Consider the following 22,729-nt stretch of genomic DNA (forward strand, 5'->3'; position numbering starts at 1 on the left):
CATCTCCACAACAGCCTGCGAGGTTGGAGTTGCTACCCGGGTTATACATGAAGAAACAGAGACTTAGCAAGGTGATACAACGTGCCTCAGATCCCAAAGCAAGTAAATGAGGCTGGGTCAGATTGAGCAGGGGTGAGAGACTCTGTGGGACTGCAGTGTACAGTGGGGTGGGGACAGGATGCACAGAGGAGTTTGCAGGACTCACCTTCTGTCTGCAGTGAAAGTTGGTGATGTGTTATTGTCATAGAAAGGGCAGATGGAGAGTGCCAGTCGCTGTGCATAGACTGCTGCAGATGGGGGAGCTCCCCAGCCCCCAGAGTGTTCAGTCAGAGGCTGGCTGGCCTCCTGCCCTGCTGGGGGAGTTGGACTACATGACAGGGACTAGGGTGCTTTCCAGACCTGAGTTTCTTTGATCTTATGATATAATGAAAATCTGGGGTTCAAGATAAAACCTTGTCATTTGTTGATTATATTCATTAGGAGTCAAGGACAGTGCCATGTACTGTGGGCTGATAAATGTGTAAAATTAGGTCACTGCCCTCAAATTGCACATGCCTGTAATCAAGGGACAAGATAGTGGTTGAGACAATATAAATTATAGAAGATTATATAGTTCAGAGCTAAGTTGACTTGTACAGATTCTAAATAAAATAAGAGTTTAGGTTGGGGCAAATCAGAATTGTGTGTTATACTTTAGAAAGGAAAATTTCAAGAAATTCAGAGAAAATGAATTTTCACTTCTAAGAGGGAGGTGGTTTAAATTTTGGCCCAAATAAGAAACCATTTTCTGATAATTCAGCCCTAAAATGATCCTTGTGAAGAAGGGGTCACACAGGAACCACTTTGATGAGTTCAGATGTACACAAGGCAGAAAAGTATCCGCATAGCCAAGCAGCACCATGAAAGAGCTGAGATGTTCTCCAGCGACCTCCCGCGAACCACGTGTCAAGCGTGGCTGTCCTCTCAGTGTGGAGGGAGGACACTTGCCTGTCCTTGTAGGTGAGGACGGGAGCTCAGACAGGCCTGTTCTTCTGACCCCTCTGTTTTTCACTCTACCTCTTCAACCTGCTTCTTCCTGCTCAGAGGGTAAAGCACCGATTACGTGTTCCCCAGGCTCAGGGGAAGCAAACCTGAGAATCAACAAGGCCTGGTTCTGTTCCCACATGAGAAAGGACACAGAAGAACTCACTGCCTGCATTTGCTTCTGGCCAGGGGGAGGCCCAACTGGAATAATCTTGTTTCAGCTTCTCCATCAGCCACTGTGTGACAGCAGACAGACAACTTACCTCTGCCCTTTAGTTTCCTCAGTGATAAAAATGGGCCAGTCGTGGCTGGCCTTGTCTACTGCCTTATATAAGATCAAGTGAGACAATCTAAGTTTACACTCTTCAACTCTTAACTGTTAAATATATGTGAAGATTTATTTTTATAGGAAGCGTCTGAGGTCAACAGAGTCTATATAAAAAACTTCGTGAATTCCAGACATAGTGCCTGGAGTATGTGATAATACCATTTTTTGGTTGTTGAAGAGCATGGCAACTGTTGCTAATTGTTTTGTCAACTATGACATATGATAGTAATGACGAGAAAGGAGGCCATAAAGCCAGGTGGGTAGAGCCAGTGGTTGGGCTGCAGCCAGACCTCTTGGGTTTGGATCCTGGCTTCACCTCCACTCAGAGCGGTTTTTTGGGGGCAAGTTACTTAACTTCTCTGTGCTTTAGTTTTCTTATCTGTAAAATGGGTAGTGGGTTGTTGTGAGGATTAGTGAACTAATATCTCTAAAGAATTTAAATTGTACTTAACACACAATAAATAAATGTGCGCACTAAATGTTAACCACTGTTTTCATTATGAAAGTATTAAAAGTAACAGATTTGACATACTTGACAATACGATAGTCAACGGTAGTATTGTGCACATTCTGTTCAGACCTGGGTTGAAATTCTGGCCCTTCTGCTTGGTGTGGTGCGCTGCTGGACCTCTCTGAGCCTTGTTCCTCAACTATAAAATCGAATCATTTTTTTCTCCCTCACAGGATGGTTGTGAGGATGAAATAAAAAATGCATTTGAAAAGCTCAGCGGGCATCTCTGTGGTAAGCCTCCAAGCGAGGTTACCGGGGGCATGTATTTTGATTACAGACAGGGGCCTGTCTGTTCAGCCCATGCTGAACTTTTCCTGTATGCTGTCTTGGCAGTGCTGTCTGACATACTCGAACTAATAAGATCTCTGCCTGGGGCATTCAAGAAGCTTTGTAATATGGCTCCAGCCTGGTTTTCCTAGCCTTATCTCTTTACTGTCTTGCACAGAGCCAGATATTGTGGTCAAATTAGATTATTTGCTATCCCCTACCCCTTCATTCTTTTTTTTTTTTTCTCTTTTCTCTGCCTGAAATGCATCACCTGCCCAATCTCCTCCTGCATGTCTCAAATGCCTCACACCTAAGTGTCGCCCAATAATGGACTCAATGGAAATCGTAATGATATATAATAATAAATGCCCAGTGTCCCAGAGACTTGTGGATTTACTAGCCCTGTACATTTTCTCAGGTTGTCTAGCTTTTATGTATTATAGGAAGAGCTCCTACTCTCAACTCTTGACCCTTTGAGCCATTTCTGGCGTCTGGCTTCTGGGCATGTGGAAATGGGGGCATCGAGCTAACTGCTGAGTGGCTGGGATTGAATGGACTGCCAAGGTGTGGTGGCTGAATGGAATTTGCAGCTAAATGCAGTTCTTAGTCCTTGTTCTTCACCCTCAGACCTAAGCAGCGTGTCAGAACGCACATAAAGTTTGCTTTCCTAGCCATTAGCAGACCTCATCACTCTGGTTCCTAATTGTCCTTTTGTCTTGTCTTGTCTCCTGTTTAGTATATATGACCTTGCATTTAAGCCCGATGGAACCCAACTGATTTTGGCTGCAGGAAACAGATTACTGGTAGGAATTTGTCTGAGTTTCCTTTTAAGTGCCTTTTCCCTCTCGCTCTTGTAAGTACTCTGAAATTTGACCTCTTTTTTTTTTTTTTTTTTTAAGACAAAAAGGGCTAGGGCGGAAAAACCAGTCATTACTTTTTAATAGGGAAGGAAATGAGCTATTTAAAACAGGTAAGTAAACTGTCTATCAGATAGGAACCTGTGAACAATACCTCCTTTGGAGTCATTAATCTTTCCCTTCTTACTTTGAGACACCCATGAAAGAGTTCAAAACAATTAATCAAAATGCCTTTGAAAGTGGACTGTTGTCAGTTTACATTTTGTCCCCCTAAAAATTCAAGCAACAGGACTGAAGGGGCTCCCTCCATGAGAAGCCAGAATGCCTGACCCCCACTTTTAGGCTCTGGTTTACCTAAACAATTCCATATGGATGCTGTCCTGTTTCTCATATTTTCCAAAACTATCAGCTCCCTCTGGAATCTCTCCCAGTGTATAAAAGTAATTTTCAGGGAACTCTTTATGTTTGACCTGAAAACCTCCCTATAATCTCTCCTTCCTCCTGCGTAAGTCCACTTCCTCTTGCTCTGTTGTCTCTAGATATGCGGACTGACTGATCTCGTCCTCCGCATGGTAACTGCCTAACCTTAAAGTCATACTTAAATTGTCCTGCAGACCTCTCCTCTCCAGGGTAAACATTCCAAATCCTTTCAGATTTTTTTCATAGTTTATCTTCTCCAACACGAACCATTTTTTTCCTAAAGGGTTTTGTCTTGATTTCTCAGATGCTATTTTTTTTTTTTAAATCTCTAGATACTGTCTATGTTATACAGCTATAAAACGTCCTAAATTCACACAGCAGCTGTGTTTTATAACCCCCACCCCCCCTCCTGTTTGGGAGCCAAGTTCAGGTCTGTGACTTCCAAATTCTTGGCGGCAAATATGAAACATCTCTGTGAAGTTGATGTTAAGACTAGGAGTAGCGCTGAGAAGTAATCCTGTCATCATTTGTATTTGACTCTTGGTTCGTGCTGACTTTATCTGGGGGCCTAACTTGATTAGCATCCAGATTCATGTTAGAGTGAGAGAAGTTCCACAGAGTGAACTTTTATTTCTCAAGGATTATTGGTATGTTCCTGGCTTCTCGGGTGTCCGACTTTAATTCACATCCTTTCTGGTTGCTCACTTGATAGAAGTTTAGAATATTGACAGATGTTTTGTATATAAACAGAAACAGCAGCTGCAACTTGTAGAAATTCTGATTAACAGGTGCCATGTTGATAGTCCTCTGGCTCTTTCTTTCCAGGTTTATGACACCTCTGATGGCACCTTACTTCAGCCCCTGAAGGGGCACAAGGATACCGTGTACTGTGTGGCGTACGCAAAGGATGGTAAGCGGCTGCTCTGGGTTTGCAGTCTCTGTGATGGCTCCATAGCTGCTCATTTTGCTCCTTAGACTATTTTAGTAGTGTCAGGTACAACTTGTAGACTTCGACTCAGTCATCCCGCTGACAAGTACAGATTGAGGGCTGTGTGCCAGGCCCTGTTGCAGCTGCTTTAGACACTTCAGAGAACAAAACATACCAAAGCCCATGCCCTTGGGGCCTGATATCTATGTGGGTGGTGGGGGGAGGAAGAGTATGAGGGAAGAAGACCTGCTGTGGACATAGTAAACAAGTAAATTAAACCGTGTGCTGGGAGGTGATCAGTGTTAAGGAAGAAGACGAAGTAGGGCAGGAGAAGGGGGTTGAGAGTGCTGGGGCAGGGGGTAGGGCCGAGTATTGAATAGGGTGGTGAGGGTGGGCTCAGTGACACAGGGGCAGGGAAGCAGTGAGATTCTGGCGGTGGGCGTGGGGGAGGAGAGTTCCTTGAAGAGGGAAGAGCCATTGCGAAGACTCTCAGGTGGGAATGTGCCTACCAGATGCTGGGCAGAGTCGGGGGGAGTGTGGGGTGAAGGTAAAGAGGTAACAGGCAGTGTGGCCAGAGCTTGCTGGCTGTCATTAACAGCTTTGGCTTTGATTCTCAGTGAAAATGGGGAACCACTGAAGGCTGCTGAGCAGAGGAGGGATCTGATCTGATTTCTTTTTAAAAGGATCCCCCGGGGTGCTGCGGTGGTAATGGTCTGCAAGGGGGTAAGGGCTGGGGCAGGGCGAAGAGAGAGGAAGCACCAGGCAAAGGTGCGGATGGGAGCACAAGAGGTGGTGAGATGTGATCATGTTTGTGTATGTTGTTTAAGGCGGAGCCAGTAGGATTGCCTGGCAGGTTGAATATGGGTAGTGAAGAAAGGAATCAAGGATGACACCAAGGTTTTTGACCCAAACTGCGGAAGGATGTGCTCCACTGAGGCGGGAAGGCTGCCTGTGGAGAAGCTTGAGGTGGTCCAAAGTCCACCTCTCTTTCATTCTTTCCATGGGATAGGAAGGCACAGCAGTTGAGTGTGGGGAGAGGAAAAATGCAAAGCAGTTGCCCAGGAGAGCAGGAGAGTGGCTGGCCCTGGGAGCAGGTGAGCTCCTGGGGACGTGAGGGTCCGCTTGGAGCTGGCAGTGATGAACTGACCGTGACGACAGCAGGTGTGATGAAGTCTTCTCCACCACTGTGAGCTGCATCGATGAAGGGGTGGAGGAGGTGGCGAGTGGGTGGTTTTGCAAGCAGCTCTGAAAATGAAGTCAGAGCAAGGAGGAGGGGACGATCTCTGCACAGGAGGGATGTCATTTTCTGCATGACCCGAACTATTGACTGAGGAAGAGAGGATGGGAAGACCTAGGGGCCAAGGGCGGTGGAGAGGTCATAGGTTCTAGGGGTGGAGGCGGGGAAGGGGGGGCGGTGGTCAGAGAATGGGCACATGAAATCGCTATTGAGAGTTAAAAGTAACCCGTGCTGCCCACAGTGTAGGACTAGTGGGAAGAACTGACCTTTGGAATGAGAAGACTCTTAAGTTCCAACCCCAGCCCACTCCAGAGCTCTGTGTTTGCTCTCTCTCTATTTCCTCATGTGTCCCGTGGATCCAGGGTCAGCGGGCATGCGCTGTGACCACTGCCTCAGTGTCTTTGCACACCATCTGTTCTGTCCAAGAGCATAGGTCTGTCTTCTCTTTCTGTAGCTAGCTAAGCTTTGCTCAACTCTTAGGTCTCGGCTGAAGGAACTCATCATCAGAGAAGCTTTCCCTTATCTAAATTAGATCCCTGGTTATTCTCTTTCTGAGGATTCACTTCTTTTGTTGCCATATTGTATTTGTGTTACATAAATTTAATTTAGTCCTTACCTTTCCTCTAGAAGAAACTCCATGGAGGTAGGGACCATGTGTACTTTAATCAGACTCCATCCTCAGCACAGAACTTGATACCTAGTGTGCAGTAGGCACTCAGTACAGCCTTGTTCACTCAGTGCCCGACAGAGCAGGGTCTGAATCTGGAGTACTGCCTCCCAGCACTGGGAAGAAGTAGGGGAGCAGCTGATGCTTGTTAGGTACTTTGAAGAACTGGTATTTAAAGAAATATTCTCTGGGAAATGCTGGCTTAAAATATATTCAAGAATTTTCTTTTAAAAAATCCTTTTAGGTAAGCGCTTTGCTTCTGGCTCAGCTGACAAAAGTGTTATCATCTGGACTTCAAAATTGGAAGGCATTCTGAAGTACACGTAAGTAACCATTTAGGTATATGGTATTACTCTTTGACTCTTACTGAGCTTTGCTGGCAAAGTTCTGTAGAAGAGATAGAAGGGAGAATGGTGTTCTCTGCAGTTAAGCTTGAAGTTAGGTTACAAGGTGTGCAGTGGGTAATGAATAGGTGAGTGAGCATTTCTAGAGCATGACAGCCTGGCCGGCTTCAGCCTTGGGGTTTTCACAGAGCTGAGTTTAGTTAATCTGATACTGCAGTTTCCATGTGACCCTGACCTGTCCTCTTCCAATGTGCCCATCTCGGGGAACGGCCTCACATTGCCGGTGTCAACAGCCGGACACCCTGCTCCCATCTCCTGGCTGCAGGGATCTGCTCACATGCTTCTCCTGGTCCTCCACCTAGAAACCCCTGCTCCCCCTGCAGCTTCAGACCCAGAAGCTCCTGCTTCTGAGGCTTTCCTGTCTCTCTAGACTTGGTCGGGCTCCATAATGGCATCTTCACAGTTGTAGTTTGACATTTAACTAATCACCAAAACTTTTTTTCATCTTCCAAAACTAAAGCTCTCTCTCCATTAGGCAACTGCCTATTCCCCTCGCTCCAGCCCCTGGCAGAACCAAGTTATGACTGCGTCCATGTCCGTTCCCCAGACCCTCCTTGCTATCTCTGAGGTTTCTTACCTCCCCTCAGCCCCTGGCAAACACCACTCTACTTTCTTCTCTATGAATTTGAGCATGCTAAGTGCCTCCAAACAGTGGAATCACAGCATTTGTCCTTTGGTAACTGATTTCTTGCACTTGGCACAGTGTCCTCAAGGTTCCTCCATGACATAGCTGTGCCAGAATTCTCTTCCTTTTTAAGGCTGAGTAGTATTCTTGTGTGTGTACAGACCACACTTTGTCTACTCACCTGTCATTGATGGACACTGACAACGTTGAGTTGTCTCTGCTTCTTGGCTGTTTTTCATAGTGCCACTGCAAACATGGGTGTGCAAGTCTTTGAATGAATATTTCAGGCTATCAGTAAAGAGTTTCACAGACATGAAGGAATAAAACCACGCTGAGACACCACATGCATGCCTGGCTCACTCAACTTTCACTGGTGTCTAAGGATCTGCCACGTTTGCAGGTGCTGGCCTGCAGTATCTTCATCGCGCCCCCATTCTGTGTTCCAGGCCTCCACACGGCGTGAGAGCAATGGCCATTAGTGAGACCCTTCCTGTGCACCTGGCACTGGGCCCACAGCTTTACTTCACTATCTTATCAGCTCCCAGACTGGCGGTGTCCAGCATGCTGGTCCTGGAGGAGGTGGCACTGAACTAGGCCAGGCTGGGCTGGGTGGGAAATGTTTAAGATAGGTGCTGGGTGAGAGGCAGTCGAGAGGAAAATGAACCCCTATGCTGTTTGCGGGCCACCTGCGTGGCAGCTGGTGGCGTGTAGGCCAAGAGGCCGTGGGCTCATCATTAAAATCTTCAGTCGCGACCTCTGGGTTTCTGTGGTTCGCTGCAGGGTAACCTACCTGCTTCACTCCACAGGCACAGCGACTCTATCCAATGCGTCTCCTACAACCCGGTTACTCACCAACTGGCATCTTGTTCCTCCAGTGACTTTGGTAGGTTCTGATTCTTGATGTCTTCTCTTGGAGTGACTGAAAATCTGGCCAAAAATACTGAGATTTGTCCAAAATGTGGGGGTTTGTCCTGAGCTAATGATACTCTCTACCTGCAGTGGCTGAGGGAGGTTGATAGTCATTCTTTAAATTATGTAGAAACCAAGAGAGTGAATGATGACATTGTCTGGTAAGAAATTTGGGAGACAGGAAGAAGGGATCGGGGGGAGGGAAATAAGGTAGGAAGGATGGGGGGTGTCTCTGTTAGGCCTGCCCTGCCTTATCCCTGTGGGGACAGTCCAGTTGCCCCAATACCGTGTTTGTGTGGTGTGCTGTGCTGCTTGTATGCTGTGTCACCTTTACTTGTTTGGCGGCGGCAGCTGTCCTCCTGAGGGGACGAAAGCCTTGAGGAGTCCACCCTGCCCCACAGACGGCACCAGCACAGAGGAGAGGGTCAGTGGAAGGTCCGTCAAGGCTGGGGGGTGGGTTGTAGGTTATTTCTGTTCTGGTTGATTCTGGTGTCAGCTCATCAAAGATAGTAGGTCCAAGGGAGCAGCCCTTATCGAGGAGTTAGAGACTGACTCCCCCTTTGCTCATCTCAGATGAACGTGTTGTGGCCCCGCCATCTCTCTCACTGATAGGGACGGGGCACAGAAGAGAGCATGTCATTGAAAGCACAATAATAGTTATGATGAGTGAAGTTGCCATTTCTTTGAGTTAAACCTTTAAAAGTTGGCCAGAAGAATCACCAATTTGGCTTACTTTTCCCCATCTTCTTTTGGAATCATGAAATGGGGCTATATCTACGCAAAAGGATAATGTCCAGGTAGACGATGGGTCACTGTCCATAGGTCCACCCGTGCACACCGTCACAAGGGCACTCAAGCTCAGGGAACAACAACAAGGGGGTTTATTTAACAAACAGTCCCAAGCTGGCTTCCCCCTCTCTTATCTCCGCTCTTGGGGTCCCCCTCCTACCAGCCTGCTTGGGCCAGTTTCAATCCTGTGACTGACTGGACCATTTACTAATCAGCTCATAGCTCGCACCTGGTCGGTCCATTCCACAATCCAGGCACCAAGTCCACGGGCCTCTCTTCTGCCTGCAACTGGAGAAGCCACAGTGCAGGAGCTGCCCTGCGGGGCTCCAGGGGCTGCATGCCCTGGGCTGTGTGGTAGGAGAACCACTGCTTGTCACCATCACTACTAGCCTCTGCTAGCAGCCTCAGCCCCAGTGGGGCCACTGGTGGTGGGCAATAAAATGCCCATCATCCACTGCCACTTGCACTGCCCGCAAGCAGTGCTCAGGGGCCAAGTGCCAGAGACAGCCCTGGGGGCTGGTGGCGGGGGTTGTTTCTGGTTTCAATGATGTGTTCACAGAAAGTTGCCAAGATGATAGAGAGGTCTCTGCACACCTCATCTATTTCCCCATGACTGCATTTTATGTAACTGTTGTACAGTATCCAAACCAGGGGGCGGGGTGCTCTGCCATGTATCACCTGTGTAGATTGCCATCTCTGCAAAGATATTCCTTTATTGTCACCCCCTGCTTCCTATTATTCCTAACCCCATGGTTGATAACCATAAATCTCTTCTTTGTCTCTATATATTTTGTCATTTTGAGAGTGTTATAAAATGGAATTATATACAATATAACCTTTGAGATTGACCTTTTCCACTCAGCATAAAACCCTGGAGACCCATCTCAGTTGTTGTGTAGATCAGGTTTGTTGTTTCTTCATTGCTGAATAACAGTCCAGCCATCTCTCTTTTACACCATTTTGCACTGAAGGCTTGTGGTCTCCCGAACAGAAGTCTGTCTCCAAGAACAAGTCCAGCAGCAAGATCACCTGCTGCAGGTGAGTTAGGGGCGGCACTGGAGGTGGGCTTATATCTCTTCAAACAGACTCTTCAAGTCCAGTTGGTCTGCAAAGTGGAGACGGTCCTGTGTAACTAGTTGGTTTGGGCCCCTCCTTTCTTCTTTTCTGGTCTCCTGTCGGGAAGGGCCTGTGCCTTTGGTCACCAAGCGAAAGAGAACTGCGAGTTGCCCACGTGCTGTCATCCAGACACAAGCCTCCTCCGCGGGCTCTGTGCGCAGTGGAGGGTCTGGGGAGGTGGCACTTCCTTGTCCGGCAGCGTGTATGCGGAGAAGCACAGGCTTTGATGCTGGACCTGTTCTGAATCCAGATTCAGTGGCTGACAGCCTCCGGGGCCTTAAGAATGTTACTAAATCGGGCCTCCCCGGTGGCGCAGCGGTTGAGCGCTGGGTTGCGAAGCTGCGCTCAGCCTCTACATCGCCGGTTCGATCCCCGGCTGCTCCCCGGCCACCTGAGGAGGGTCCCACATGGCGCGCAGACCTCTCCTGCCGCCCGCTGCTCCCCTCAGCAGTGTGCTTCGGTCCTTCTGTCTGCTCTGCTCCCCGCTCTGGCTCTGGTGAATTCTCTCACCCTCCCGCGCTTCTGGCTGTGCCCAGTGCATGTATAAACAAAGCAAACAAAAAAATAAAATGGATGAATAAAGCATGCCTCTAAAAAATAAAAAAAAAAAAAAAAAAAAAAAAAAAAAAAAAAGAATGTTACTAAATCTCTGGCTGGAGCCTCCGGTTCCTTCTCTGACAAATGCGGGTACGCATGCTGTGTACTATTGGGAAGTGCCCACATAAAGCGTAGCACCTGGCATACACCAGACACGGTATAAATCGAGCTATTTTTGCTGTTCTGCTTCTGAGCGTAGCCTTTCTTCACGTCATCACCTGTTATGCACCTGTTTTAGATGCTGGGCAAGCACTAAGACATGTACTATTCTTAAGGTGCTCTTGAGGCGGGGAGGGGTCGAAATGGGAAATGGAGCCTGACTCTGCAATGCAGGCCCAGCTGAGGCCTGCCATGGAGGTAAGTACAGGGAGCAGGGAGCCACTGCCTTCACAGCTCGCTCTGAGTTCTAGAAATAAATGGGATTTTAAGTGTGGTCCTCTGATTTTTACATCAGGACCAGGATGAGCCCAGCTATTGCTTCCTCGCCAGACTGAGAATTTCAGCCAAGGCCTCATGCTCACTGGTTTTCCTTCTGTGTCCTTTCCCTCTCCCCATGCCCTCTCGTGGTTGTATGAACAGCTGGACAAATGATGGTCAGTACCTGGCTCTGGGCATGTTCAATGGGATCATCAGCATACGGAACAAAAGCGGCGAGGAGAAAGTGAAGATTGAACGGCCGGGGGGCTCCCTCTCCCCGATATGGTCCATCTGCTGGAACCCTTCAAGGTGCTGGTACAGCCATCCTCCTTGTAGGGCAAACCCCACTGTGAAGAAGGTCTCGCTCTGCAGGCTGAGTCCTCTGCCCAGTTCTCCATGGTTTCAGAGGCCTCACACCTCACTGATTTGTTTTGGAACCTGTTCCATTTCAATGGAATTTTTTAAGAGCCCATCTTGTGTTTTGGAATGAATCCTAGAGATTCGGCTAAGCAGATGAGCTATCTAGGCCAGCCCAGCGTGTGTGTGTGTGTGTGTGTGTGTGGGTGTGGGTGGGTGTGTGTACATGTATGTACGCACATGTGACAAAGTAGGGCTGTATCCTTATGAATTTATAGCTCACCTCTTTGCTGTAGTTTTATTCTGGTCCTTTGCCCTTTTTGTTTCTTTCCTCCAAGTCTGGGCAGAACATATGCCTGCCCAATAATAAATACTTCTCATGAGCCTTTTTTGCTGCCCTTGCCAGAAAAGCCAAAGTTAAGTCTGTAAATGTCCTTTGAGCCTGTTGTTCACAAGCAGTTGGAGCCTGCCTTCTCCAGCCTTGCACACACTTTCCCTTCTCTGCCTGTGTGACTTTGAGGGCAGACTAATAGCTTTAGATGCTCTTTGTAAGATCCTGTAATATCATGAAGCCATCAGTATCCCCCCCACTCCAGTCCTCTGAAGGTAAATTAAAGTACTTAATTGTTTACCAGCCCACTGTCATCTTACAGGTGGTGCCTGCTTGATTTAGAAGGCTGTTTAATCCCACTGCCTTTCCGCCACTCGATTAGTGTGCTTCTTCCTGAATAACTTCACCCAGACAGGGCTGGGCCAGGCATGTCTAATGCCTTCAGAGCCATTAGCCTGCCCCAGGGTTCCTGCTATTGGATTTGTGGCCACAGATGCCTTTGTGGCTCAGGGCACCATTTTTAATCCATGAGCGCAGGGTGCCAGTGCGCCTGCTGCTGTCCCCTTCCGGACCGGTCCGGGGCCCTTGGACAGGTCTGAGATGATTAGCTTCGGTGCAGTCCTGGGCACCGTGATTGTGAACAACCACTTACTGTCTGCAGCCGATGGGAGAGTTTCTGGATGAGCAGAGAGAACGAGGATGCCGAGGAAGTCATTGCCAACAGATATTTTCAGGAAATCCCGTCTTCCACCCTGAAGGCAGCCACGTGCGGTAGTCAGGGTAGTGAGGAGGAGCAGGAGCCAGAGGACGAGGACGATGGCCTCGGGAACGCCACCGGCGCGTGAGTGTGGCCGGGAGCCCCTGGGCCGGCCGCGCTGAGGGCCTCTGCAGAGGGGCCGGGAGCTGCCAGAGAAAGCCCCCGGTGGGGGGAGCACACCCCAAAAATATGTGTGTGTGTGTGAGAGAGAGAGAGAGAGAGAGAGAGGGAGAGAGAAGCTTCAGGAAATACTCAAGACATCTAGAAAGTTCAACTTTACCAGAAAACCCTGCCCCTGAGGAACATGTCAGTGTGTTTCCCTCAGCCTCTGTTGTGTTCACATGACTGACTAGCTCCTATCACCGTTTTCCCCACTTGGCGAGTGAACTCTTCCCAGTAGTATTGGGAGGCCCTTGTTCACATGCACCCTGATTCACTGCGCACTCCTGTGATCAGACGCTCTTCCAGCCCGCCCCCCCACCGCCCAGTGCAACCTTGCATTTGCTAGGATACCTGTCGGAGGGAGTCCTTACCTGATCCACTATCCTCACCCCCAATCCTGGCTGTCAGGCATTTCTTCTTTCCGGAGTAGGGAGAACTCAGGCAGCCAGGGTCTTCTGATGGGACAAAAGCGATCTAGCATGGGGCTCCCTGCACTGTGTTCTAGGTTGCTGGGGTTCCTGGGAAGGAGGAGGTGGATGGGAGGCAGGGACAGGAAAGGAGAAAGGGGGGCCTTCAGGTCTTCATCTGCGCTTCACCCACAGCAACCTCTTTGATTGTGTGTTTTCATTTTGATGAAGAGTCCCAGTGCTGGGGAAAAGGAGTTGGAACCACTAATCCAGTTGGGTGTGTGGGGGCTGAGCCAGCCTAGAGCCACATGTGAACCTTCACTCCCACCCCAGGAGGGCTGTCTGCAGCTGGGCTCCTGGATTGTGCTGGGATGTCAGCGCGAGCCACAAAGTTCCTGCAGGTCCCTTCCTGTTAATATCCTTTCTTTCTTTTCCCCCAGTTATGCTTTGTGTCTATGATATTTGCTACTGAGCTACTTTTGGCTGAATTTTGCAGATAAGACTGCACCGTGCCTTGCCTGTGTGGATGAGTCCTGCTAGGTGATCTGAGCTCAAAATGCTGGAATTAATAGACAAGGAGGAGGCAGTGCTCAGTGGATGAAGACCAGGTCTTCAAGGCTGGAAACCACTCTCTGGGGCTAATTCTCTTGGGTCCTGATCCCAGTGTCAGCGAAGGAACTCTCCTGTTTGTGGCTCCAACAGCCTCATCCCACTGGCTGAGCCTGCTGGGTACTCAGGTTCAAATGCAGTTAGTGGTCTCTAGAGAACCCGTTATTCTTTACTAGTGCCTGGCAGAACCCGTCTCACCTGCATCAGAGCCCTTGCTGCAGAGAACCTAGTGTTAGGTGCTAATTTTCCGTTTTTAGGAAGAGCAGCAAGTTTCTCCTCAGTTCATTAAGAAAAGATCAGACAGGCAATGCTTCCCCATTGCAAAAGATGTGTTTCTCCACCATCTCCCCACATCTTCTAACATCTAAGAGAAAAAAGGACTCTTGGATCTACAACCTTGCTCTTTTTTAGCGTTGTTCCTCAGGAAGCTTTGAAGTGGGGTTTAGCATCTTCATTGCGAGGCTCATAGGTGAGCTTTTGGTAAAATAATAGATCCCAGGGGGCTGAGCCTCACTGCCCCTCATCCCGTCAAACTGATTGGCAGGCCGGCCCACTGTATGCTGTTGGCCTCGTGACAACTGTACGACATTTGGCAATCTGACAGCTGGGCCAGGGCTGGCTTCTTCCTGTTGTTTGTGAAACCCTTAGGACTAGCTGATCAGCAGGCCCTGGCCCCACATAACCTCTTTTGTCTTCTGTTGATTAGAGAGGAACATAATGACATCCTGGCTGTAGCTGATTGGGGACAGAAACTTTCCTTCTACCAACTGAGTGGAAAACAGGTACGTGGCTCTCTACAAACCCCATGGGTGACAGAGCGTGGTCATGTGTGTTAAGGTCTGTTTTCCATTTCAGATGAGATTAGTTATGGTGCACTATTATTGTTTGCTCCTGTTTATGGAGCTTTTACTGTGATACTGTACTGTGCTCAGTGCTGTGCGTACTTTATCTCCTGTAATTCTTACACCCTGTGAGTACTTTCATTATCAGCTTTTTAGAAAGGAACAGACAAGACTCTTAGCAGTGAGATACTGTACCCAAGGTCCCACACAGCAGAAGACATGGCGCTGGGGAGTAAAACCCATATTGGTCTGGCCATAAAGCCTTGGCCTCAGTCATGACCCCATCTTCCTGCATTGGCTCTATACACCCTACAAACACTGATGAGTGCCCACTTTGGCCAGCCCTTCGCCTGTGTCAGGAGCTGCAGACATAAGGCATAAGACTATGAAGTGTCTCTGCTCCAAGAGCTCAGGCTGGTGTGGACACACTGGGTCGGTAACTACTCGTAATAGCCAAACAGTAGAAACAACCCAAATGCGTATCAAATGATGAATGGATAAATAAAATGTGGACGATCCATGCACTGGACTCTGCTTCCCGATGACATGCTGGCACAAGTCTGTAAGAAAAGCCCTTTGTTCTGCTGTGATGATGGATTCAGAAGTGGTTTTCCCTTGGTGTGTGTTCTCTTTCCTCAGATTGGGAAGGATCGGTCTCTGAACTTTGACCCCTGCTGCCTCAGCTATTTCACTAAAGGGGAGTACATTTTGCTGGGGGGCTCAGACAAGCAAGTATCACTTTTCACCAAGGATGGAGTGCGGCTCGGGAGTGTTGGGGAACAGAACTCCTGGGTGTGGACCTGTAAAGTGAAGCCCGAGTCCAACTATGTGGTAAGGAGCAGTTCACGCCATTGGTCTGTTGTTCGAGTAGGCCCTGAACATCAGCCACACTTGGCCACTTGGGTCCCCGATGTCTGCTCATGCCTGGGGAAGGCAGACTTTCCACAGAGAGCTGTGTGCTGACTACACTTTCCCTGCAGGTAGTCGGCTGCCAGGATGGCACCATTTCCTTCTACCAGCTTATTTTCAGCACTGTCCATGGGCTCTACAAGGACCGGTATGCCTACAGGGACAGCATGACCGATGTCATCGTGCAGCACCTGATCACCGAGCAGAAAGGTAAGAGGCGGGTATGCCCCTCTGCCTTCCAGACGTCGGAAAGAGGGGTGGGTGAGAGTTTTGGTACGAGGGCAAGTGAGGCAATAAGGTCTGTCCTTGGTCTTTTAGAAACATGTTGAGCCACCTATTGCTCTATTTGTGTGGAGGTGGGGGACAAGGTGGGCTGCAGGTGCCTTTGAACATTTAATGAAAGCAACAAACCCTCTCTCAAAAAAACCACATAGAATCACAAAATTTTGCAGACGATTCCAAGGGGGACACGGATTTCCTGACCAAGAAAGGATAGTTTATAACAAGTTAAAACCAAGATGACTGACTCACTTGGGTCTCTGTGGACTGTCTCCTTTTTGGTCAGACTCATTTTCAAGGTGCTTCTCTCTCAGCTGTCTCCACTTGCCTCCTGGGAGGCCCTTATCCCAGAGATGAGGAGGGGCAAATTGGGTCACCACAGCCCAGTCAGAAGATCAGGGTTTCAGGCCTACCCTCAGACTCAGGTGGCCCCCTCTGTCCACTCAGGAGACTAAGCTGGTTAAATGGGCTAAGAATCCACTTATTTCAGGGGTCTCCCCAGTGGCGCAGCGGGTTGGGCGCAGTGCTGTGGGCTGTCCGCAGCCTCTGTAGTGTGGGTTCAATTCCTGACCGGCCAGGGAGATGCCCACATGGCGCGGCAGACCTCTCCTGTCTCGCCCGCTACTCCCTTCAGCAGTGTGTTTCAGTCAGTCTGCCTGTTCTGTTCCCCACTCTGTCTTTGGTGAATCCTCTCACCCTCCCATGCCTCTGGCCTATACTCCAGCTCTTGTATAAATAAAATAAATCTTTAAAAAAAAAAAGAATCCACTTATTTCAAATGTTGAGTTGGCTACTGTCAGGAGCCTATGCGTCGGGATCCAGGTTGAGGGCTGTCCTTCAGGTTCAGGGGTATCCTTTTGCCCCCATCTGGGAGGGCCCCTGTTGATTCTAGCTGTGGGTGGTGCAGGTGTAGCCACGTGGGTAGTGCCCTGGCCTCCCCTCCAGGGACATTTTCTCTACTCTGGTGAGAGGGTGAGAGTGTAAGAGCTTAGTGAATACCAGAAACTACATGTCATTTCCTGTAGTCTGGGGGCTGGGGTTGGTGCATGTCCCCCATTAGTGCCATGCATAGGATTTTTCGATTTGTATTCAGTGAGTGATGGTAGCACTATGAATTTTATTTTCCATACTCAGTGTAAGCTTTGGGCCACAAAGATTATATACAACTTTGGATCCCAGTGTCTAGCAGAGCTGATTGTGCATGAGACACTCTTTAAAGAGGTTTTGAAGAGAGTATCTCACTTTAATTGCCAATAGCATTAAGTAAATGATAGCTTTTAATTTCTCTACCTTCCACCTTACTTAACAACCTCTTCTAGAGCTGGATTTTTTTTTCTTTGACAGTTCGGATTAAATGCAAAGAGCTTGTCAAGAAAATTGCCATCTACAAAAATCGATTAGCTATCCAACTGCCAGAGAAAATTCTCATCTATGAATTGTATTCCGATGACTCGTCAGATATGCATTACCGGGTGAAGGAGAAGATCATCAAGAAGTTTGAATGTAACCTCCTGGTGGTGTGTGCCAATCACATCATCCTCTGCCAGGTGGGCAGCCGCACTGAAGGGTGAATCGGCTTCACGTTTCTCCCAGGGAGAAGCTACCCAACCCATAGTTTTAAAATTGATCATTAAGAAGTAAATCCTTTCCACCAGATGCAGGGGTTGTTCGTAGATTGCCTTTTATTGACATCTGGATGAGTCAGACTTGACTGGAAGTCATGGCGCATCAACTGGAGAAGCAAAGCACTTTATTATACTGGGATTATATATTTTAATGACTTAAAGCATAAATTCATATCCCACAAAATGAAGATTTTGGGGGGGTAAACCTACTTAGAAATGTGTATCTTTCAGTTAAACAACAACATTTTTGATATCAACTGAAAAAAATAGTAATGGAAGTTTTGCTTCCTAAGGGTCTTTTTTCACACAAAAAGTGTTCTCAACTTACACTATCCAGAAAACGTCTAGGTCAATACAGAGAGAAGCTTGGGGAGATTTTGAGAGAAGCCAACCCCACACCCCTCTTGGAGGTAGAGGTGCATTTTATTTCACAAAACTAGACCTACTGGACCTGAGAGCACGGAAGAAATCCTTCAGGAATCATTGTAGGAAACACTATTAAAATCTCTAAAAGTCTAGAACTTCAAGCAGTTTAGGGGTGCCACAGGTTGAACACAGGCATACTTTGGGATGCTGCCTCTGGCTGTGGCTGCCTGGAGGGTCTGTACAGAAGATCCGAGGCGATTCTGTACCCAGCGGAGTGCCCCATGGAGAAGGACTAACAATGCCAGCCACATGGATAGACACCGACGAGTAGTAGTTTTTAATCATCCAGAGGAAGACCTCCTGGGGAGGGCTGGGGACACTCATTCTGTTGAACATCCTGCACAGTGGGGTTTGCTTTCTAGGAGAAGCGGCTGCAGTGCCTGTCCTTCAGCGGGGTGAAGGAGCGGGAATGGCAGATGGAGTCTCTCATTCGCTACATCAAGGTGATTGGTGGCCCTCCAGGAAGGGAAGGCCTGTTGGTGGGCCTGAAGAATGGGCAGGTGAGTGCTCCCGGGTTCCCATCGGGCTGACCGCTGCATGCAGATGCAGGCAACCAGCTAGTAGTGACCTCCCAGGCCAGGAAAAGGGCTTCTCCCTGACATGGGCATGTTAGAGGGTGGCTCAGAGGTTCATTTTACAAGGACAGCTTCAGCCCTGAGGCCCTCAAACTCGTAGCATGATGCAACCTCTGGTCCACACGTAGGGTGGATTAGGGGAACAGGTGGGAGAATGTCAGAGATGCAGTTCTGGTGACTTGCTAGAGAGGGCGCAGTGACCATGCCTTCGGTCAGATCTCCATGGGGAGATGGATGGGCTAAGGCTGCTTAAGCCCTAGAGAAAAATGGGCCCTCTGCTCCAATAGATGCAGAAGATCTAGGTTACTCAGAATTAAATGGATTTCTATGTGTCTGTGTGTGTGTGTTCTTTGCTCAAAATAAGAAAAGTTCTAAGTGGGCTACATGGAAACTTGAAAGTGAAAATATAACTGCATTAGTCTGAGCGCCAAGCTGTCTAGCAGATGGCTGTGGCTGAGGCTGTCAGCCCTTTCCTGGGACGGAAGTCATGGCGTATGAGATTAGCGGGGCACAGAGGAGCAATACCAGAAGGGAGGAGAGCCTGCCTCTTTCTCACAGTTCACCGACACTTCCAGTGTGAGGCCTGAGAGCGTGGACTTTGGGGGCAGGTCAACCTGGGGTCATATTCTTACTTGACTATGCTCTAGCTCCGTCACCCTGGGAAGGTCAGTTCACCTTTCTGAAGCTCAGGTTTTACTAATGAGGCTAATCCCATATACTTGACAGGGCTTTCCAAAGCTGGTAGCTGTCATTGTCATCCTCATCATCTTGCTGTGGTTATAACAGATGTCTTGTTCATGTTTACAGTAGCCTCTTCCTCTGTTAGTGTCTTGGGTCTTGCTAGATGGTGTCGCTGACCCCTAGTGTGGTTGATGTCATTCACAAATTCCCGGTCAAGCAGTCAAGTGAGTTTGGTTTGTCTGGGGCCTGGTGTTACTTTGGTGACCTCTGATGAACCATGCTTCTGGTCTATTCCAAAGAAGTGCCGGCTCCTTTTCTCTCCATGCCGCCTTGTCTCTGCACGGAGCCTCTGGGCTGAAAGTTAGTGGGCGTTGTTCTTGGAGAGCACATGGCACTCCAGCACCTGGCCGTGCGCCCAAGTCTTGTTGCCATGGTCACACACTTTTCCTCTGGAATTTCCCCAGATCCTGAAGATCTTTGTGGACAATCTCTTTGCCATCGTCCTGCTGAAGCAGGCCACAGCCGTGCGCTGCTTGGACATGAGTGCCTCCCGCAACAAGCTGGCTGTGGTGGATGAGAACGACACGTGCTTGGTGTATGACATCCACACCAAGGAGCTGCTTTTTCAGGTGACATTGCTGAAAGTGCCAGGCCACAGCCTTTATTTAGATACAGCTTTTTAGGCCCTGCAGGGGGGGCCCCATTCTACTCCCAGCACAGCCCAGGGGAGAGCCATGAGGTATAGGGGTACAAGGGCATGTCCAGAGTCTGAGAGGCCCCAGAGCACACCCTCTCCCTTCAGTCCCCCCCATAAACTTCTGCAGCCAGGGTGAGCCTCTCTGAATGGGCAGTAAGACCCTTCTTACAAGATTCCTGTGAGTATCCCACGAACACTAGTAAGTCACAGTGGCTCAGTGCAGGGCCTCAGTCTGTGGGTGATGCTTTTGAGGTCTGCTTCTCACTTGTGGAGGCCTGCCTATGTCTATGAGTGACCTAAGACACAGTATAGCAACAGGATCACCGTTGTCATCTGGAGGAAGAGAAGGGATGGCTGAGGGCCCTCCCTTCTCTCTATTTCACAAAAAAAATGCCGTAAGAGCAGCAGAATGGAACTGTTTGAAGGCTTAGGTGCTCACACACCATTTGGTCCCACGGCTGTAGATAGTGTGTCTTTGGAGAAGAAGGCCTAAAGCCTCCATGCCCGGCACCTGTTGGCCTCAGCGCTGCTTTCTGCCTCTTTAGGGCTTTGTAAGTGGTCAGGCCTGTTTCCTGAAGCGAGTTCCCCCTAAGGTTGAAGCCTGCCCTGACTGGCTTCCCAGTTTCTACAGTTTTCCCAATGATGGAGTAGACCTAGTCCCTTTCTCAGGGCCTCTTTCCCTGGCAGGAATCAGCAGGTGGGGGAAGGGATTGCTGGAGAAGCACGCTGCCTCAGTAAAGTGGAAGGTGCTCCCTGCCTACCATCAGCCCAGAGGTGACTCTCAGTTGTTAACAACTTGCTCGCCGCACTGGGGAAGTAGAGTGGTTTAGGAGAAAGCAAGCACAGCCTTGGCTTCAGACCTGGGCCCTTGCCTCATTACTTACTGTGTGATCTCCAGCAAGTTAGTCAGCCTCTCTGAGCCTTCATTTCTCCTTATCTCTAAAATGGAACTAGTAGTTGCTCCCTCTCAGAATTGCCACAGGACTAAGAAAGATACCATCTATGGCTCAGTGCTTGGCACAAAAGACGGCCCTAAACAGTCTTCTCTCCAGCCTCAACACTCCACTCCACCCAGCTCCCGCAGGTGGGTTGCACGCCTCCAGCTTGGAGTCTTCACCCAGACTTAGAGCCGTGCAGGAGTGGAAGGGCGTGTATCCTTCCCAGGCCCCGCCGCGGGTCCTGGAGCAGACTGCGGAAGGGAATTCTCAGACCTTATCAGGAGATATAAACATTTCCAGTTATCTTTTCCTGCTGATTTTTTCTCCCACTGCCCTTGCCCTCTGCAAATGAAAACAGCTATATTGTTTTTTCGCTCATTGTAAAAGATTCCAGGCAGTAATGTATGAGCATTTGCTGGTCCTGGGACCCCGGCGCTGAGCAGAAAACTGTGAGAGGAGGTGAGGGAAGGGCCTCCCGGGAAAATTGTATTTTTACAGAGTATGAGTTGTAAATACAGAGATAATATATTATTTTCTATTTTAAAATAACTCCGTGTTCTCCGATTATAAAAAACAATGGATATTCATAACAAAAAAATAAATCAGGCAAATAAAAAAATGTAGAGAGCAGCCATAAGTCTGCCCACCCAGAATAATCACCATTAACCCTTTGGAGTTCATCCCTTAACCCTTCTGTGCATAGCTATGTGTGTTCATTCTTTAACAGGGTGGAGCCCATGGTGCTGATTTTCCCACTTACTGTGTGGTCATTAATGTTTGGGAACGATAATATTTTTCTTATTCAAAAAGTCCACCAAGCACAAGGGCATAGAGGAGCTTGTCTCGAGGCTTCTACCCATTTCTTTCTGACCCCCTTTTTCCCCACCCTGCCGGCAGCAATGCAGGCTTTACAGAGAGGACTTGCTTCAGTGGAGGGGCGCCCAGGGCGTGGTCACGGGACCTTTGCCATCCCTGTCTCTAGGAACCCAATGCCAACAGCGTGGCCTGGAACACCCAGTGTGAGGACATGCTCTGCTTCTCGGGAGGAGGCTACCTCAACATCAAAGCCAGCACCTTCCCTGTGCACCAGCAGAAGCTGCAGGGCTTTGTGGTGGGCTACAACGGCTCCAAGATCTTCTGCTTGCACGTCTTCTCCATGTCAGCTGTGGAGGTGCCACAGGTAACCCCGGCACTGCCCACTCTCAACCCTAGGAATGGCCAAGAACGCTCCTGCAGAGATGCCTTGTGTAATTTGCCATTTTTTCCCCCAGTGGTCAGTTTGCAAAACCACAGTGCAAATGTATCACCCTGGTAGCTTTGTTTGTCTACCTCCCACAACCCAGGAGATTGCTGGGATTGGGTTGCCAACACCTTTTATCACCACGCCTCCTTATAGTCCCCATTTGTTTTTAATATCTGCATTTTGTCCCGTCGTGGGGATATTCCACAACTTGTTCAACCAGTACCTTGTTGTGGGACAATTATGCTGTTTACAGCCCTTTTTTGCCATCGTGGATAGTGGGCATTGTTCTAGCTAAGTCTTTGTGCAGCTCCCAATTTAGCTCCCTGGTATAAATTCCTAGAAATTGCTGGGTCAAAGGCTACGATTATTTGCAAGATTTTAAAACATGTTTCCAGATTGCCTTTCAGCTAGTCTGTAACAGTCTATGTTCCCTCCACACCCCTTCCCTCACTTTCTCTCCCTAGAGTAGCTACTAGTAAAAGGCCCAGCTGGAGTCCACTGCTTCCTCTAAGCTGATGCTCCCCTTGTTACTCATTGCTGCAGGGATGATTAGTGCCAGAACAGAGCAGTTATTCAGTGGCTGCTAGTGTGATTCAGCTTCAGGATAAGGAAAGGAAAAAAAAAAAAAACAAGCCAGAAAAAGAAGGGAATGAGATGGGGGGAAGAGGGCAGCCGCAGAGGGCAAGAGCAGCCCCTCCTGGACTGTTCTGTGTAGTTCTCATCTGCTCTCCCCCCCACCCCAACCATGCCTCATGTCCACCAGAAGCCCCATCTTCCTTGGTCGCGCCAAAGAGGC

General features: G+C 48.8%; 1 protein-coding gene across 3 annotated transcripts in view; it reads left to right on the forward strand.

Moving 5' to 3' along the window:
• IFT122 (intraflagellar transport 122) overlaps positions 1 to 22,729 on the forward strand; it is a 56,037-nt gene that overhangs the window by 2,801 nt on the left and 30,507 nt on the right. The window contains exons 1-15 of one of the 3 annotated variants that reach the window (XM_054698873.1): positions 1,632 to 1,692; positions 2,866 to 2,932; positions 4,232 to 4,316; positions 6,483 to 6,561; positions 8,074 to 8,150; positions 9,937 to 10,003; positions 11,258 to 11,404; positions 12,445 to 12,624; positions 14,425 to 14,500; positions 15,200 to 15,391; positions 15,541 to 15,679; positions 17,093 to 17,295; positions 18,162 to 18,299; positions 19,520 to 19,684; positions 21,673 to 21,870. In XM_054698873.1, the coding sequence (XP_054554848.1) occupies positions 11,292 to 11,404; positions 12,445 to 12,624; positions 14,425 to 14,500; positions 15,200 to 15,391; positions 15,541 to 15,679; positions 17,093 to 17,295; positions 18,162 to 18,299; positions 19,520 to 19,684; positions 21,673 to 21,870 (1,404 nt within the window). In that variant the 5' untranslated portion in view covers positions 1,632 to 1,692; positions 2,866 to 2,932; positions 4,232 to 4,316; ... (2 more) ...; positions 9,937 to 10,003; positions 11,258 to 11,291. Of the gene's footprint in view, positions 1 to 1,631; positions 1,693 to 2,865; positions 2,933 to 4,231; positions 4,317 to 6,482; positions 6,562 to 8,073; positions 8,151 to 9,936; positions 10,004 to 11,257; positions 11,405 to 12,444; positions 12,625 to 14,424; positions 14,501 to 15,199; positions 15,392 to 15,540; positions 15,680 to 17,092; positions 17,296 to 18,161; positions 18,300 to 19,519; positions 19,685 to 21,672; positions 21,871 to 22,729 lie in introns of those variants that run through there. The other 2 variants (XM_037523272.2, XM_037523282.2) reach the window with 2 other exon arrangements.

This window comes from Talpa occidentalis, unplaced genomic scaffold (assembly GCF_014898055.3).
Source record: "Talpa occidentalis isolate TD23 unplaced genomic scaffold, MPIMG_talOcc4v2.1 talOcc4.10, whole genome shotgun sequence".
Classification (NCBI taxonomy): domain Eukaryota; kingdom Metazoa; phylum Chordata; class Mammalia; order Eulipotyphla; family Talpidae; genus Talpa; species Talpa occidentalis.